Here is a 16,509-nt window from a genome sequence, read left to right on the forward strand (position 1 = left end):
GTATACTTTTGCTACAAAGAAAATAATGTTCAATTTCGGAGAAATGAAGTATTTGAACAGGCATGTATTTACTGTGGGGGATATAGTAGCATTTAATCAGCTCTTAGGGATGCTGTTAAATTGGACCAACAACTGGACCAGAATTATATGCAAAGTAAATTACATTGTAATTGTTGCTTTAATTGAAACTGAATGAGTGTACAGAACATTGATACCATTATTAGCAGGCAACTGGCTCTAGTTACAGCTTAAACGTTAAGCGAAACATTTGCGGATAATTCCACAGTATCATCATCTTTACGTCCAGGGGCGTACATACAACAGAATGAGTACATTTCACAAAACACGTCGACACCAAGCAGTCAGGCTTTTCTTTCTCCTTCTGTCTTCTGTTCTTTCGCGAACCCTGAGCAGCAGATCGAATCCTTCCCAGCAAGAGCTGAACAGCACCGACGCATTTCCCTGATCACGTCTTCGCATCGGCTCTCAATGTATCTGTTAGCTGTGTGATTCAGGGGCAGCGTGCTGTTAGCAAACTTTAACCACAATAAAGATGAATCATGCATACATTTTAATCAACTAGCAAGACTGCTGCCGTAGCTAGAGCTAAATATGAAGAATGTTCAACGTAAACGCCATAGCTGACAGGTCATCTAAATTCTTAGAATAACAAATAGACTAGATTAACTAAACCAACTCTTAAATAAATGACATGGCCATCTTTGGAGTAACGTTACATTAGCCAAGCCGTTACCTTGTAAACATTTCTGTATTTCACATGCTTGCTTCTGACAAGGATCTTTTTGTGACATTTCGTTTTGGTTACTTTTTTTGAAGATTTTTCTGTAAAACGTATCTAATAATTGAATCTATATGCGTGAAGGTCAGGCGAGCACGACAAGCAAAACTAAGACGCTTCGCTCGCTGCGTGAACGGTCGGTCCAGCCAAAAAAGGTGTCCGACTGGAACAACAGCATCAATAGGTTTTACGCTGGTTGTACAACGGAAGCATAAATTGTAGCAACGGAAACACTGAATTAGGAAGTTAACAGAGCTGAGGGACCTGCACAGTATAAATAACAATTTAATGTGATTGTAAGAACGCTTCCCAGACTAAAGCTAACTTGGCTATTTTGTGCCGAGTACCTTATCTTTACGTATAATGGCGGTTAGTGCAGTCCATCTAGAGTCGGATGCTTTTTTGGTTTGTATGAATCATGCGTTAAGCACAGAGAAAGAAGAAGTCATGGGTCTGTGCATTGGAGAGGTAAGTCGTTAGCTAATTTAGCTGATTATGAATATAAACACAGTGTAAATTATTGACGGAGTTAAACTTGCCAATGTTAGCTAGGCAAATCGTACAGCTGTAGCTTCGCTATGTTATTAACTAATGGTAAATTCCAGTATGAAGTTATGTTATGTTATATAGGTAACGTTAGCCGATAAATAAGGTTGGAGAGTTTCCCCAGAGTATCTCCATAGCAATGATGTCACCACACAAACACGCGCTTCAGTTCAGGTATGGAGCCGTCGCCAACTAGCTGATTGATCTTATGTCATCTTCAGGTAGATAACAACCGGATCGTGCACATTCACTCGGTGATCATCTTACGTCGCTCTGACAAGAGGAAGGACCGGGTGGAGATTTCACCTGAGCAACTTTCTGCAGCTTCCACTGAGGCGGAAATATCCTTCACATCTTTTAACTTAAACAAATGTGGGTTTTTTTTGTGGTTTTTTTAAATTTGTGTATTGGTTGCCGTTGTTTTGTGCTGGTCACTCTGTATGACACGGGATTCATATTCATGTATGCACTCATTTTTGGTAGTAAATTACTGTTGGATCGCACGGAGGGAAACTACCTCAAGTGCAACCTTTGCTAGATTTGTAGACTACAACGCAGTTCTTAGAGGCGAGAAGTTCGAAAGTAGCCTAAAGTCCTTCTGAATCCATCAGGGAGAACAACTCCAGCAAGCTAGGCTACAGCTGTGCAATGCCGTTGCTAGTCTTTCTGAAAGACTGCAAATGCGAGTGTATCCCTAACGAAGAAACACAGATTAGCTGAGATGACAGGGCGCCCCATGAGAGTAGTTGGATGGTACCATTCCCACCCCCACATCACGGTCTGGCCTTCGCACGTTGGTAAGTGTTTATTTGACCCCAGGTGATGGAATTCCACATTACATTCACATGTGAGGAAATAACGCCACCAGTAGTACCTAAAGGATTGTTTGCAATCCATGATGCACAGATTTTGTATGACTTGTAATTTGCTTTTTCATAAAATTCCATATAGGTTTTCTTTTGCCTCTGGAAAAATCTTGGTTAACCACAGCAGCACAATTAGAAAGCTTATCGGCAGCAGTATAGGCCACCCCCACATTTCCAGTTACTTTAAAAGTTGGGGTGTGCTGTGCTTTGAATGTGAGCTGACCCAAATGGTGTAAACATGTACATCTTCTTCAGCATTACTGATTGTCTTTTTTAAGATCAAGTGACTAAAATAAACAGAATCTGTAAAAAGGCTGATAGTGCCATTGCATTACTTTGTGTCTGAAGTTAGGACATTTAAGGAACATTGGTACTGTGAGGCATGTGTTTGAGTAATCTGAGTTGGATGTATATTTGACACCGTTACATGGAGCACATTGATGAAATGTCTTAGGAAGCACCTTTGCTTTTGTATTATCATAATGGTTCTTTCTGCAGACGTAAGAACACAGGCGATGTATCAAATGATGGATCAAGGTTTTGTTGGGTTGATATTCTCTTGCTTCATTGAGGATAAAAACACAAAGGTCAGTGCTGAAAGCCAACACGTTGTTTTGTTTAATGGTTATTATTTGGTAGAGGATTGTATTCATAGCAACTTGTAATTTTTTAGTGGGACACACAGTCCCCTTAAAATGATTGGCACCCTAGAGAAAGATAAGCATGAAAGCCAGCATGAAATAGACAACATTCATAAGGAGCTATATTTTATGCTCAAAAATGTGTTTTCATTCAAATAAAATTGCTGTGAGAAAAAAATAATTTTATTACGCAAAAAAGATAGTCGCCAAAATTATTGCAGTAATTATTGTATTATGAGATTGGTGAACAAATGGGGAGTGGTTGAGTCTTCATAAATACTTTGGTCTGTGTCTGTTTCTTCAGTTCACAGGACATTTAGATCAGGCCAGGTCTGCAGACTGTGGCTGCCATTGCAGAATCATCATTTTGTGCTCCGCTAACCATTTATTAGAGGGTGCATACAGTACTGAAAACGGGTGCCAATACATTTGACACCTATCTTTTTGAGGAATAAAGTTATTACTTGTTCAAAAGCATTTCTACTGGGCAGTGTTATTAGAATGAAGAATGAACAAAATGGTTTCCCCATATTGTTTGGTATGAAACATCGCTCAGATTTTAGCTGGTTTATTTTATGCAGCCTCTTTTCCTAGTCTTTATTAAGGGAGCCAGTAATGGAGGTGACTGACTGACATTGACTGTGTTTTTCTCCTACAGACTGGGAGGGTTCTCTACACGTGCTTCCAGTCCGTACAGGCACAGAAGGGCTCAGAGTATGTACTACAGTCACGGCCGCATAACTACAGACACGGCTAACCAAACTACAGACACGGCCACAGACCTACAGACACAGACGCATAACTACAGACATGGCCGCATAACTACAGACACAGCCACAGAACTACAGACACAGCTAACCGAACTACAGACACGGCTGTATAACTACAGACACAGCTAACCGAACTACAGACACAGCCACAGACCTACAGACATGGCCGCATAACTACAGACACGGCCGCATAACTACAGACACAGCCGCAGAACTACAGACAGAGCTAACCAAACTACAGACATGGCCACAGAACTACAGACGCGGCCGCAGAATTAAACGCGGCTGCAGAACTACAGACACGGCCGCATAACTACAGACACGGCCGCATAACTACAGACACAGCCGCATAACTACAGACACGGCCGCATAACTACAGACACAGCTAACCCAACTACAGACATGGCCGCAGAACTACAGACATAGCTAACCAAACTACAGACAGCTAACTGAACTACAGACACGGCCGCAGAACTACAGACACAGCTAACCAAACTACAGACATGGCTGCAGAATTAGACGCGGCAGCCGAACTACAGGCACAGCTAACAGAACTACAGACATGGCCGCAGAACTACAGACACAGCTAACAAACTACAAACACAGCAGCCGAACTACAGATGCAGCAGCCAAACTACAGCCAGACACAGGCACAGAACTGCAGACAGCAGCCAAGCTAAAGACACAGCAGCACTGTGGAGATTCAGATAAAAGGGATAATTCACCCTCTAGATGAAGAGTGGTTTGTGCTCTTATCCAGAGGCGTGTCTTTGACCTGACCATGACAGCACACTCAAATGGCTCCTCAAGGCCCCTCCTGCAAATCAGCAGAATTATGCTGATGAGGAAAATCCATCCAAGGCTCTGCTGTAAGATCTCCACCCAATGAATGCTGTTATATGCAGAATGAGCCAATCGGAGGCCGTGTTGCAGGTGCAGCCACATCCATAATGATATGCCCTCTTATAGCATCCACGTACCCTGAGAAAAGCGCTAATGAGCTGCAGCGATAGGGCAGGCACACATGCTGCACCTTTAGTGTGGTAGGGCTGGGGCAACGCTCTGCTGTTCTGCTATGGCTGCAGCTTCTAACATGCAGTACTCTGTGTCTTACACAGCGATTAGCACCGCGCTAATTAATGCCGGAGCACGATTTGATTGTGCAGTTTATTTTTTTAAAAGTATTTTTTCCCAGCTTTTCGTGGTTAAAGTTTGTGCTGCTGCTAAGCCTGCTCGCAGGTTTCCAGTGTAAAGGAGATGATCTGTGGTTATGTTATCACTGATTTGATTATGTCTACACCTGTAACCTCCAAATGTATTTTTGTTGAGTAAGATGAAATTAAATTTAAAATTAAAATGAAAGCACAACCATTGATGGATTTTCCTTGTCCGTAGATTTAATTTGCTTTTAAATGAGGTCTTGTGAACCTGTTTTGATGGGCTAATCAAATTTGCGAAAAGGTGCTGTAGGGTGATGTCATTGTCAGGGCAACCAACACATTTTCAGGTCAGAAACTGAATGAATAACAAATTTTAGTGTGAATACATTCAGAGACCATTCTGAAGGGGGATGGGATTTAAAACCACAACCTTCTGGTAGCCAGACCAGTTCCTTTTTAAGTGCTCAGTGTTGCCTAATTTAAACAGATGTAGCTAAATATTGCAGATAGAGACGCACAGAGGCAGTTAAGTTAAATTAAGTACTGTGTTTTGTGCTGATAAGGTATGAGAGGATTGAGATCCCAATCCACGTGGTCCCGCATGAAGCTATTGGAAAGGTGTGCCTGGAGTCTGCTGTGGAACTACCCAGAATTCTCTGCCAGGAAGAGCAGGACACCTATCGGAGAATTCACAGGTAGGATTACAGTCTTTCAGTATCGTAGAATTCACGGGTAGGATTACAGGATTAGGATGTGTGTAGAGTCCTGTGTGTTTACCTCTGTGTGTGTGTGTAGAGTCCTGTGTGTTTACCACTGTGTGTGTGTGTAGTGTCCTGTGTGTTTACCTCTGCATGTGTGTGTAGAGTCCTGTGTGTTTACCTCTGTGTGTGTGTGTGTGTGTGTGTGTGTGTGTGTAGAGTCCTGTGTGTTTACCTCTGTGTGTGTGTGTGTGTGTAGAGTCCTGTGTGTTTACCTCTGTGTGTGTGTGTATGTAGAGTCCTGTGTGTTTACCTCTGTGTGTGTGTGAGTCCTGTGTGTTTACCTCTGTGTGTGTGTGTGTGTGTGTGTGTAGTGTCCTGTGTGTGTAGTGTCCTGTGTGTGTAGTGTCCTGTGTGTTTACCTGTGTGTGTGTGTAGAGTACCCAGGTCTCAGCTGCAGGTGTGCTTTTACCTTTCAGCCTATCTCACCTGGATCCCATTACCAAGATACACAACGGCTCAGGTACGCTTACCTGTCTGTTCTGTCCTGATCTTTCTGCTCTGTTTCCCAGGCATGGACAGTGTCCTGCTGAATATGCAGCAGTGTGCTGATCAGGTTGTCTGAACATGTCTCCATTTTATTTTATATTAGACATGTTATTTTACACTGTGCAGTCAGATGTGTGCTGTGCTGTGCTCTGTAGCCGTCACTAAGAACCTGTGCAGTCAGATGTGTGCTATGCTGTGCTGTGCTTGCAGTCTTCACTAAGAACCTGTGCAGTCAGATGTCGGCTGTGAGCGGGCCCCTGCTGCAGTGGCTGGAGGACCGACTGGAGCAGAACAAGCAGAGCATCGGCGAGCTGCAGCGGGAGAAAGAGAGGCTCACCCAGGAGCTGGCCGCGATGTGATCCTCCACCCGCCATCTTCCCATCCCCCCATCCTCCCATCATCCTATCCTCCACCCGCCATCTTCCCATCCCCCCATCCTCCCCCCATCATCCCATCATCCTATCCTCCAACCATCCCCCCATCCTCCAACCATCCATCCGTCCTCCACCCCCCATCCTCCCATCGTCCTATCCTCCCATCCTTCAACCATCCCTCCACCCCATCCTCCCATTGTCCTATCCTCCCATCTTCCAACCATCCCTCCACCCCATCCTCCCATTGTCCTATCCTCCCATCCTCCAACCATCCCTCCACCCCATCCTCCCATTGTCCTATCCTCCCATTCTCCCCATCCTTCACCTATCCTCCATCCCCCCGTCTTCCCCATCCCTTCTTCTTCCCCATCCCTCCACCCACCCCCATCCTCCCATCCCCCCATCCTCCCATCCTCCACCCCATCCACTCATCATCCTATCCTCCCATCCTCCAATCCTCCAACCATCCCCCCATCCTACAACTACCCTCCCCACCAATCCACCCATCTTCCCCCAACTCCCACATCACCCAGACCCATGATTGTGTGTGAGGATGTCACTCTCTGCACAGTTCTGTGTAGATCAACGGGTCTTAATGATTTGTGCTCTAGCTGACACCCTGTACAGAGTATATGGGCTGATCCATCCACATGATTTAAAGACGGGTGAATTTACAGGAACAATCCGTCAGACTTGACCTTGTGTCTGATTGCCCAGTCCCAGCACCTCCTAGGGATGGGGTTACCCTTCCACTAAAGCAGGGGCCCAGCACCTCCTAGGGATGGGGTTACCCTTCCACTAAAGCAGGGGTGTCAGACTCTATTGCACAGAGGCCGCAGTGTCTGGGTTTTTGAGTCAACTGCCAGTTAAGGCTTTCAGAACAAGCTGTGTGGATTCCCTAGCCAATCGGTGACTTAAATCAAACACTTGTGCCGAGAACTCACAACAGCGACAGGAGTTGACACCAGACTGATGCTGGCTTAGCTCCTTGTGCCCTAGGGGCTGGGGTTTGGCGAGCGGTTTAGTGCTGGTAGAGGAGGCTTTAGTGCACTGGGGGTGGGGTTTAGTGCCGGAGGGCAGGGTTTAGTGCCCTGGGGTAGGAGGCAGGGTTTAGTGCACTGGGGGTGGGGTTTAGTGCCCTGGGGGTGGGGTTTAGTGCCAGGGGGTGGGGATTTAGTTTCCTCAGGGCAGAGTTGCCCTTCCTCTTAAGGGCTCCACCCAGATGCCCTCATCTTTATATGAACCCATCAGTCTAATCAGAGGTGTCTCCTCTGCTCCGCCCCCTATGGTGCTCTTGCTCCGCCCCCTGTGGTGATCTCTGCTCCGCCCCCTGAGGTGCTCTTGCTCTGCCCTCTGAGGGGTTGTTGCTCCGCCCCCTGAGGTATACTTACTCCGCCCCCTGAGGTGATCTCTGCTCCGCCCCCTGAGGTGCTCTCGAGGCGCTTTACCTGAAAGCTCAGCAGTGGAACTCTAGCAGCTGTGCCTTCCTGCCCCCAACCGCCTACTGCAACACGCACCAGCTGAGAATACCGCTTCCGCAATGTTCTTTGAACTTAGATTCCATTATGTTGTATGGAAACGTTTTTCCGTCTTGCTGATCAGTGACAGTGCCACAACTAGCTATGTATTTTGCAAAAAGATGTTTTTTATTTGTTTGTTAATAAACACAATGGGCTGTAAGTAAAATGTGCTCACAAGCATGCAGTTAATTCTGTAAGAGGTGTTATGGTGAAAAGCCATATCAAGCAGGTCTTTACCCTATAAAACTGCATATGGGTCATGGCATGTATTATAACGCGTAATTGCGGGTGGAAGTGGGATTTAACTGCACATTATTCATTCACACATCTTGTAGGAAATGTACTGTACTGCAGACGTGCCATGCTGGGATGTTTGTCTGCTTGTGAATTAAGAGGCTGGCGCAGACGGATTGTGCTTTATACGGTGTAGGCGCGACTTAATCTTGGGATATGACAGAATTTGTGTTTTAAAATGGTGGTTTGTCGCTGAGGAGTGAAATTATTCATGTCTTCACCAAATGAATTGTTTTCCTCTCACTTAATAGAGAAGTTCCCACTGATGTTACTTCAGCAGGGCCTCCATTATCCCAGGTTGGCGAAGGCCCGGAAGGCCTCCATCTTAATGCAGTGAGCTGAAGTTGGTTTCCACGTTATGATTGGTTATACGTTGTGTTAGGGTTTACACATTTATAGGAATTACAGTAATGTGCCGTACTGTTTAAGGAATTTGTTCACAATCTAGTGGGGGATTAACGGATCAAATCCATGTTGCTCAGAAAAAGATGTTCTGGTTAACAGCATTAATGTACAGTAATGTCATTTATATATATTGGTATTGAATTATACATATGATGTATGAGCAAAGTTTAAAATGGTTTAAAACAATAAAAACTATCATGATTAAAGGTGTACTCCTAGTCCTGAGGGGGTGTATTGCACTGGAATCTACAATAATTTCATCAGTTGATAGAAAGGATGTGTGTTACTGTTCAATCTCCTTGTATAAGCAGGCCATAATTTTATCACTTTCACACAAAAAACTTGTATGATTGGGTGTAGTGCAGCGCATGTGTTTGTGAGAGCTGGTGTAGTAGCGCAGAGGATTTCGGGCGGGGGGGGGGGGGGGGGGCGTGGAAGCGGTATTAGCAATATCAGCTTTGTAGGCTGTTATACTCGGTGGAAGAGAAGTCTTATACTTTCATCAGGTCTGCTGGGCTGAAGGTTTATACAGTGGATAATTCTGACCTGTACTTAAAACATCTGCTCAGATTCAACCAAATGCCTCAAAGCTCATTTGACAGCACTTCGCCCTCCAGCAGGACAATGACCCCAAATACACTGCAGCCAAAGTTTAGGAATGTTCTTGACTGGCCTGGTCAGTCACCCAACCTGAATATAATTGAACTCGCACCCAACCTGAATATAACTGAACTCACATTTCACTTGCTGAAGACAAGACTGAAGAATAAAGCAGGAGCGGACAATGGCTGCAGTACAGGCCTGGCAGAGCACCACAAGGGGCGATTCCCAACATCTGGTGATGTCTTTGGGTCACAGACTTCAGGCAGGCATCAAATGCAAAGGGCTTGCCACTAAGAAATAAGTATGACGCCTTTAAGGTTTTATCCCAGTATGCGATTTTTATCACAGCATCCGATGCTAAAAGGCTTACAGTGAGGCCTCAGCAGAATCTTGCTGAGGCAAGAACAAGATAAATCAAAAATCAAAAGTAGGATTTTTTTTCTGCACATCTTTGTAGTCTAATAACATCAAGTATAACTAAAAAATAGCTATAGTTTGTTTTTTGATCTTGGTATGGTATGTGTGCTAAAAACAAATGCAGTATGTTTGTACACGAATGACATTTTTCAGTTCAAATGAATATTTCAAATTCAGGATGCATTTGGGTTAGGAAAACCTGGCTCGTAGGGATCACATCCGTGCCCTTTAGAAGAACATCAAGCCATCACAATTACAGTTTCCAGTTTTATCAAGATGGAAAGAAATGCCTCTGAATAAGCTATCATGCCGGTTGTCAGGCTTGACTCACACAGAGTTTGTTACTGTAATCGATTCCGTGCCTGTTACTTTCAGCCCTCTCACGAGAAGAGAAATGCTCCCTCTCTGCTGAGAGTGATGGACTGCATCCTGCGCTCTTACTGCAGGTTGTTCAGAGCTGATGGAGGGATCATGTTGTCCTGTGAGTTTGAGCCGGAGGAGCTCCAGTCCCCCAGTGCACTCACAGAGCTCCTAACACCTGTGCACTGGGAACGTGGCTCACGCTGCAGAGAACCGTTAGGGACTGGGAATTTCGCTGTCTCTGCAGAGAACCGTTAGGGACTGGGAACGTCGCTGTCTCTGCAGAGAACCGTTAGGGACTGGGAACGTCGCTGTCTCTGCAGAGAACCGTTAGGGACTGGGAACGTCGCTCGCTGCAGAGAACCGTTAGGGACTGGGAACGTCGCTGACTCTGCAGAGAACCGTTAGGGACTGGGAACGTCGCTGTCTCTGCAGAGAACCGTTAGGGACTGGGAACGTCGCTGTCTCTGCAGAGAACCGTTAGGGACTGGGACTCGCTGTTTCTTCGGGAGCATGGGTTAGGGACTGGGAGACGTCCTGTCTCTTGCAGAGAACGTAGGCATCAGAACTTTTCCTCGATGCAGAGAAACCTTAGGACTGGAGCTATCTGCTGACTGCAGGTACCCAGTAGGACTGGAAGTCGCTGACTTCTGCAGAGACCGTTGGACTGCTCGCTGACTGCAGAGATCCGTTAGGGACTGGGAACGTCGCTGACTCTGCAGAGAACCGTTAGGGACTGGGAGCATCGCTGACTCTGCAGAGAACCGTTAGGGACTGGGAACGTCGCTGACTCTGCAGAGAACCGTTAGGGACTGGGAACGTCGCTGACCTTGCAGAGAACCGTTAGGGACTGGGAAACGTCATTCGCTGCAGAGAACCGTTTGGGACTGGGAACGTCGCTGACTGCAGAGAACCGTTAGGGACTGGGAATGTCGCTGACTCTGCAGAGAACCGTTAGGGACTGGGAACGTCGCTGACTCTGCAGAGAACCGTTAGGGACTGGGAACGTCGCTCGCTGCAGAGAACCGTTAGGGACTGGGAACCTCGCTGTCTCTGCAGAGAACCGTTAGGGACTGGGAACCTCGCTGTCTCTGCAGAGAACCGTTAGGGACTGGGAATGTCGCTGACTCTGCAGAGAACCTTTAGGGACTGGGAACGTCGCTCACTCTGCAGAGAACCGTTAGGGACTGGGAACGTCGCTGACTCTGCAGAGAACCGTTAGGGACTGGGAGTGTCGCTCGCTGCAGAGAACCGTTAGGCATTGTGTTATACCCCCGGGCTCTTGCCTGTTTCTCTTGGCTTATTCACAGGTGGGCAGTGATGGTTAATTTCCCTCATGATCAAAGGCGCTGTCTCTGTGCTGCTCCAAACTGCCACGTGCCCTTTACTGAGGACAGGCCACAGGTGAGTTATCTCCACTCCTAGGGGCTGAACCTGCTGAACAAGCTGAACAGGCTGAACAGGCTGAACAGGCTGAACAGGCTGAACCGGCTGAACCGGCTGAACCGGCTGAACAGGCTGAACCGGCTGAACCTGCTGAACAAGCTGAACAGGCTGAACAGGCTGAACAGGCTGAACCGGCTGAACCGGCTGAACAGGCTGAACCTGCTGAACCTGCCAGTGGGAGGCCAGGGTTAGGGTTAGGGTTGGGGGTGGGGTTAGGGTTTGTATGTGTAATGGATGAATCTTCTGCTCATTTCCCTCCATTGAAATACAGGTTCTTCAAAGGCTGCCTGTTTTGCCCAATTCCAGAGGGAGTCACTCAGGTTGAGAACTCCTTTCTTGCATTAAAACTATTTTCCTTTTCACATTTTTTTTCTATGCATGTACAAATTACTAGGTATTACTTCTGTAATTTTTCAGTGAGATTTAATGATATTGGTTTGTGATTTCTGGGTATTGTGCACATAATGGTATTGGTATGGTTTGGTATTTGTATTTCAGATATAAATTGGCGGCCTGTCCAGGGTGTATTCCTGCCTCTCGCCCGATGCACAATGGGATGGGCTCCAGCAACCCCCACAACCCTGCCCGGGATAAGTGAGTATAGATAATGGATGGACCCTGCCCAGGATAAGTAAGTATAGATAATGGATGGACCCTGCCCAGGATAAGTGAGTATAGATAATGGATGGACCCTGCCCAGGAAAAAGTGAGTATAGATAATGGATGGGTGGATGGTATTTCAGATGAATTGACCCGTGTTTAGTGTCAAATTGAATACTTGTTCTCCACCAGAGGGCACTACAAGATTGCTTTTTATGACCAGGTACAGTAAAATGGCTGTAAATATTTTTCATAGATCATTTGACATAATACTTATTTTAGGTTTATTTTGACATACAAAGTCAGGCCATTTCCTAATTTGATAAAAGATTAGTCAAATGCAACTAACTGTAGATGTTTTGTCTTTTCTTTCCAAACACAATGGTGTTGATATGCAAATCAAAGAAGTATGCTTTTTGTTTTAAACACAGAACAATAATGCATTCTAAAAATGTTATATCAATTCAAATACCTCGTACCCCGAATGCAGATCAAACTAACTCCGCCCCTTCCCCCCATTCTAGGCCCCCAGGACTTTTTGCCTGATGGGCATCTGGCCTCCTGCAGGTCTTCTGCTGTGTACAGCAGCCACATTTCAGCTCAGGAGTCTGGTCTCAAAAGGGTTAGGGTTCGGCTGAAAGGATTTGGGTTAGGTTTAGATTGAAAGGGTTAGGGTTATGGTTAGGCTGTAAGGGTTAGGTTTAGGCTTGAAAGGGTTTGGGTTATGGTTAGATTGAAAGGGTTAGGGTTAGGCTGTAAGGGTTAGGGTTAGGTTTAGGCTAAAATGGTTAGAATTAGATTGAAAGGGTTAGGGTTAGGGTTAGGCTGTGCTGTAAGGGTTTGGGTTAGGTTTAGATTGAGAGGGTTAGGGTTAGGCGGTAAGTAGTGCTGAAAGACTTTTCTTTTACCCAGCAAAGCAAAGACCTTCATCTTACGATTTCAATCCTATCAGCTCCAAGTGTTTATGTCTTTGATTTCACAAAGGATTTATCGTTCTATTAAAGAAAAGTTCTCATTTCATGTTAAGATCTAAGCCATTCGTTGCTTTCGGTGGGCAATTGCCACCCGTCACCATTAGCCCTTTTTATTACTTATTTCCATTCAATAAATGCTGTGACGTCATAAATCATATCATGCATGAAAATAAAAGCAGATTGATGTGGCAGTTATGGCCCTGTGCAGCAGCCCCACAGGGGATAAAGACTTGTTGCCAATAGTAAAATGTGATTGCAATTCCAAGCTCTGAACATAACCGCGCAACACAATCCGCTCCTGGAGCTCTTTACTGCAGCGCAGTACTGCCTTATAACACTTGCCCATTGAAATGTATTACTAATTAAGTGTTTTAATCATGTAATTTAGTTTTTTACATTTTAAATCAAGGTTTATGTACTTTCTGTCTCCACGGGACTGAACTCATTCCCTTATCAAGGCTCTTTGCTCTGTGGTCACTGTGCCGGGATCGTTTCCCCAGTAAAGAAGGCCCCATTGTTCATTTATGGCAGTATTTTTATGCTTCATAACAGCACATTTTAATTGATCATTTAAAAAGTCTAATAATGTGGAGATTACTTGCATGGTTGAGATGCAACAGTGAATAAATTTGCAAGAGATGATTTTCCCAGTATGAGAGAAATGCAGGGCCGGACTGTTTGCTTGCCTGTGTCCCAGGCTGCAGTGCTGGGCTCTGTTTGTGGTTCCTGGCTGGGCTTGGAGTTGGGTTAGGTTTCTTACTTTGTGTGTCACAGATGCAAATGAGGCTTTTTGGAAAGGGCAGCTCCGTGAATCTCTTTCCACGTCAGGGCCCTCTTGGGCCCGTTTTCCTCCAGATGCCAGAGCAGAAACGTGCAGCCTGGGGCCTAATTCTGACCACCATGCCCTCCCTGTCCTGGGAACAGCCAATCAGATCGCTGCTCCACTTCCCCTTAAAACACACAGCTTTGCAGAACTGCTTTTACCACATTTTACCCTTTTCTGCACTTTTATGGGTCTCTCTTTCACACTTTCTCATTACGATCTTAAAATGGTTTCTGGGTTTATTATTTCATTCTATTGCTTTTTCATGCCTTGTCCAATGTAATAACTTTTTTTTTTTGTCATTTTTGTATCTCTTGCCATTCTTAAATGCTTTTTATTTTGTGAAAAGCACTTGTGTACTATTATTATTATTATTATTATTATTATTATTATTATTATTATTATTATTATACCACATGTACAGTGTCAGAGCTCAACAGAAACATTCATGTGTTTTGGATCATACTGCCTCATAGCTTGAGATGAGCTGCCATTACTAATATCCCGTTTTCATAAATCTAGAGATACATCCATACTCCAGACAGGCTATGGGTTAAGAAAAGCATTCATCAAATTTAGAAGTTTTGTAATGTACAGTGCCTTGAAAAAGTATTTGTCCCCTTCCTGATTTCCTCTATTATTGCATGTCACACTGAACGCTTTCAAATCTATACAAAAGCTATACAAAATAAAATATTAGACAAAGGGAAACTGAGTAAACACAAAACACTCATGGTAAGGTTCAATATGAGTGAGACTTAAATTCAACAAGGCTGGCAGCAATCAAGCCTGGCTGTGTCAATCACCTCATTTAATTATAAATTAAATTATGTTAATTGGTTGATTGAGTAAATGAGAGGGCAATTAATTTCTCACATGGGTGGTACAGGTGTTTAATAACTTTTTTCATTAAATTAATGAAATCATTATTTTTAAATCTCTGTTTTTTGTTTACTCAGTTTCCCTTTGTCTAATATAATTGTTATTAATAATTAATAATTAATTGTCAAATGTGCAATAATATGGGAAATCAGGAAAGGGGCAAATACTTTTTCACAGCACTATATTGCATGAAGCCAGTGTGAACCATAGTTAACCTTTCAGTACAGGAAGTAGCTTGTAGTTTCTGTATGTAATTTCTATTAGCTTGAGGAATTTCTCCTGTTTCTACAGCGAAGCCCCAATCTCTCATTCGTGGATGAATCTGCCAAATTGGTTCTGGTTAAGATCTGAATATGATCATTTCGATAATTGTATTGCTGATTGTATCTGAAGAGACATTTCTTCTACCTGCCATGCCCTACTAAATATGTGAAAAACAATATTTCATATTGATTTTCAATTATTCCTATTTATATCAACATGGCATGTACTCAGGCAAGACAAAGCTGGGAATCGATGGCTTGCATTACAGAGACTGTGAGTCAGACACAAATAGAAGAACAAGCTCCTCACTGGTGCATTTAATCTGGCGAGACCTCCACACTCATTGTGTGTCTGCATGTGTGTGTACTGGAAAAAACCTGTCAATGCTATCTTCTGTCTGAAAGAAACACATTTAACTCTTTATCTGTTCCACAAGTTGAACTAGCTTGCTTTTAAATCAAATGTAGTCTATCATCAGGCTCAGCAAATAAATAAAAATGAATTTAGCTCCAACTCAGCCTTGAAAAAATGTGTTTTTCACCTTGTACAGAATGCAGCTGCTAGGGTTCATGTTAGAACTAAGAAATGGGAACATCAGTCCAGGGCTCAAATTTCTTCACTGGCTGCTCGTCAAATTAAGAATTGACTGTAAGATTCTGGTGTTAACCTGTAAAACTTTAAACGGTCTGGGTCCAGAATATTTTAGTGAGTTACTTATTCCTTACTCTCCTCCAAGATTACTTTGTTCACAAGATGCTGGTTATATGAGAATTCCATGTATATCTAAAATTAAAATGGGCGGTGGAGCCTTCTCTCATAGAGCTCCTGTCTTATGGAACGATCTCCTTACATGTGTGTGGGCTTCAGACACACTCTCTGTCTTTAAGTGTATGCTTACAACTTACCTCTTAATCAATCCTACAGTTAGCCATTCCTGTAGTCCTATATCCTGTTAAATGGTCAAGTTTAATCGTGGAGTTTATGAAGCCAGATGCGGTTGTCTGGACTCTGAGTAGGCCGGGACATACTTGCGGTAATGCCACTCAAGCCAGCAGGACCAGATGCTTCCTTATCAAATCTAAGGAGCACTTGTTAATGGGCTGTTTACACACATTCAAGGTGTCGAGCAGGCTGTTACAGTGGTGACACACGCTGGCCTGAACGAAGCTGACATACTTGGTCGTTTAGCTCAGTCCATGATTGTATGATCAGATTTAGCCCTGCAGTGTCAGAGCATAAATTGGAATCAAGTTGGGGCTCCGGTACATTTACTCAGCGTGTTGACAATCTTTATAGTGCTTTTTTTTTCTTTTTTTTTTTCCCCCTGGGGCTCCTGCCCCTCCCCTGCCCTGATTCCTTTGGATCGCTCTAGCCCTGTCCCTCGCTCCTTGGTTGCAGACCGCTCTAGCCCTGTCCCTCGCTCCTTGGTTGCAGACCGCTCTAGCCCTGTCACTCGCTCCTTGGTTGTTGATCGCTCCAGCCCTGTCCCTCGCTCCTTGGTTGTTGATCGCTCCAGCC

At 44.5% G+C, this 16,509-nt stretch overlaps 2 protein-coding genes and 2 long non-coding RNA genes across 4 annotated transcripts; 2 read left to right on the forward strand and 2 right to left on the reverse strand.

Moving 5' to 3' along the window:
- Positions 1-159: 159 nt before the first annotated feature.
- On the reverse strand, positions 160-959 carry cmc4 (C-x(9)-C motif containing 4 homolog (S. cerevisiae)). Its single transcript, XM_064349600.1, has 2 exons — positions 755-959; positions 160-502 (listed from the first exon to the last, which is right to left on the reverse strand). The coding sequence occupies exons 1-2, from the start codon at positions 810-812 to the stop codon at positions 363-365; spliced, it is 198 nt and encodes a 65-aa protein (XP_064205670.1). The 5' UTR covers positions 813-959; the 3' UTR covers positions 160-362.
- A 46-nt stretch (positions 960-1,005) lies between these two features.
- Positions 1,006-6,994, forward strand: brcc3 (BRCA1/BRCA2-containing complex, subunit 3). The gene is made up of 9 exons (XM_064349597.1): positions 1,006-1,267; positions 1,567-1,686; positions 2,055-2,142; positions 2,710-2,798; positions 3,511-3,566; positions 5,346-5,477; positions 5,960-6,003; positions 6,240-6,423; positions 6,469-6,994. Exons 1-8 carry the CDS (start codon positions 1,163-1,165, stop codon positions 6,386-6,388), a joined length of 783 nt encoding a protein of 260 aa, XP_064205667.1. The 5' UTR covers positions 1,006-1,162; the 3' UTR covers positions 6,389-6,423; positions 6,469-6,994.
- On the reverse strand, positions 6,954-7,308 carry LOC135262588 (uncharacterized). Its single transcript, XR_010332245.1, has 2 exons — positions 7,176-7,308; positions 6,954-7,129 (listed from the first exon to the last, which is right to left on the reverse strand). It is a non-coding gene; the product is annotated as an uncharacterized LOC135262588 (long non-coding RNA).
- Positions 7,309-7,461: 153 nt separating this feature from the next.
- On the forward strand, positions 7,462-8,828 carry LOC135262589 (uncharacterized). Its single transcript, XR_010332246.1, has 2 exons — positions 7,462-7,691; positions 7,739-8,828. It is a non-coding gene; the product is annotated as an uncharacterized LOC135262589 (long non-coding RNA).
- The last annotated feature ends 7,681 nt before the right edge of the window (positions 8,829-16,509 follow it).

This window comes from Anguilla rostrata, chromosome 9 (genome assembly GCF_018555375.3).
Source record: "Anguilla rostrata isolate EN2019 chromosome 9, ASM1855537v3, whole genome shotgun sequence".
Taxonomy (NCBI): domain Eukaryota; kingdom Metazoa; phylum Chordata; class Actinopteri; order Anguilliformes; family Anguillidae; genus Anguilla; species Anguilla rostrata.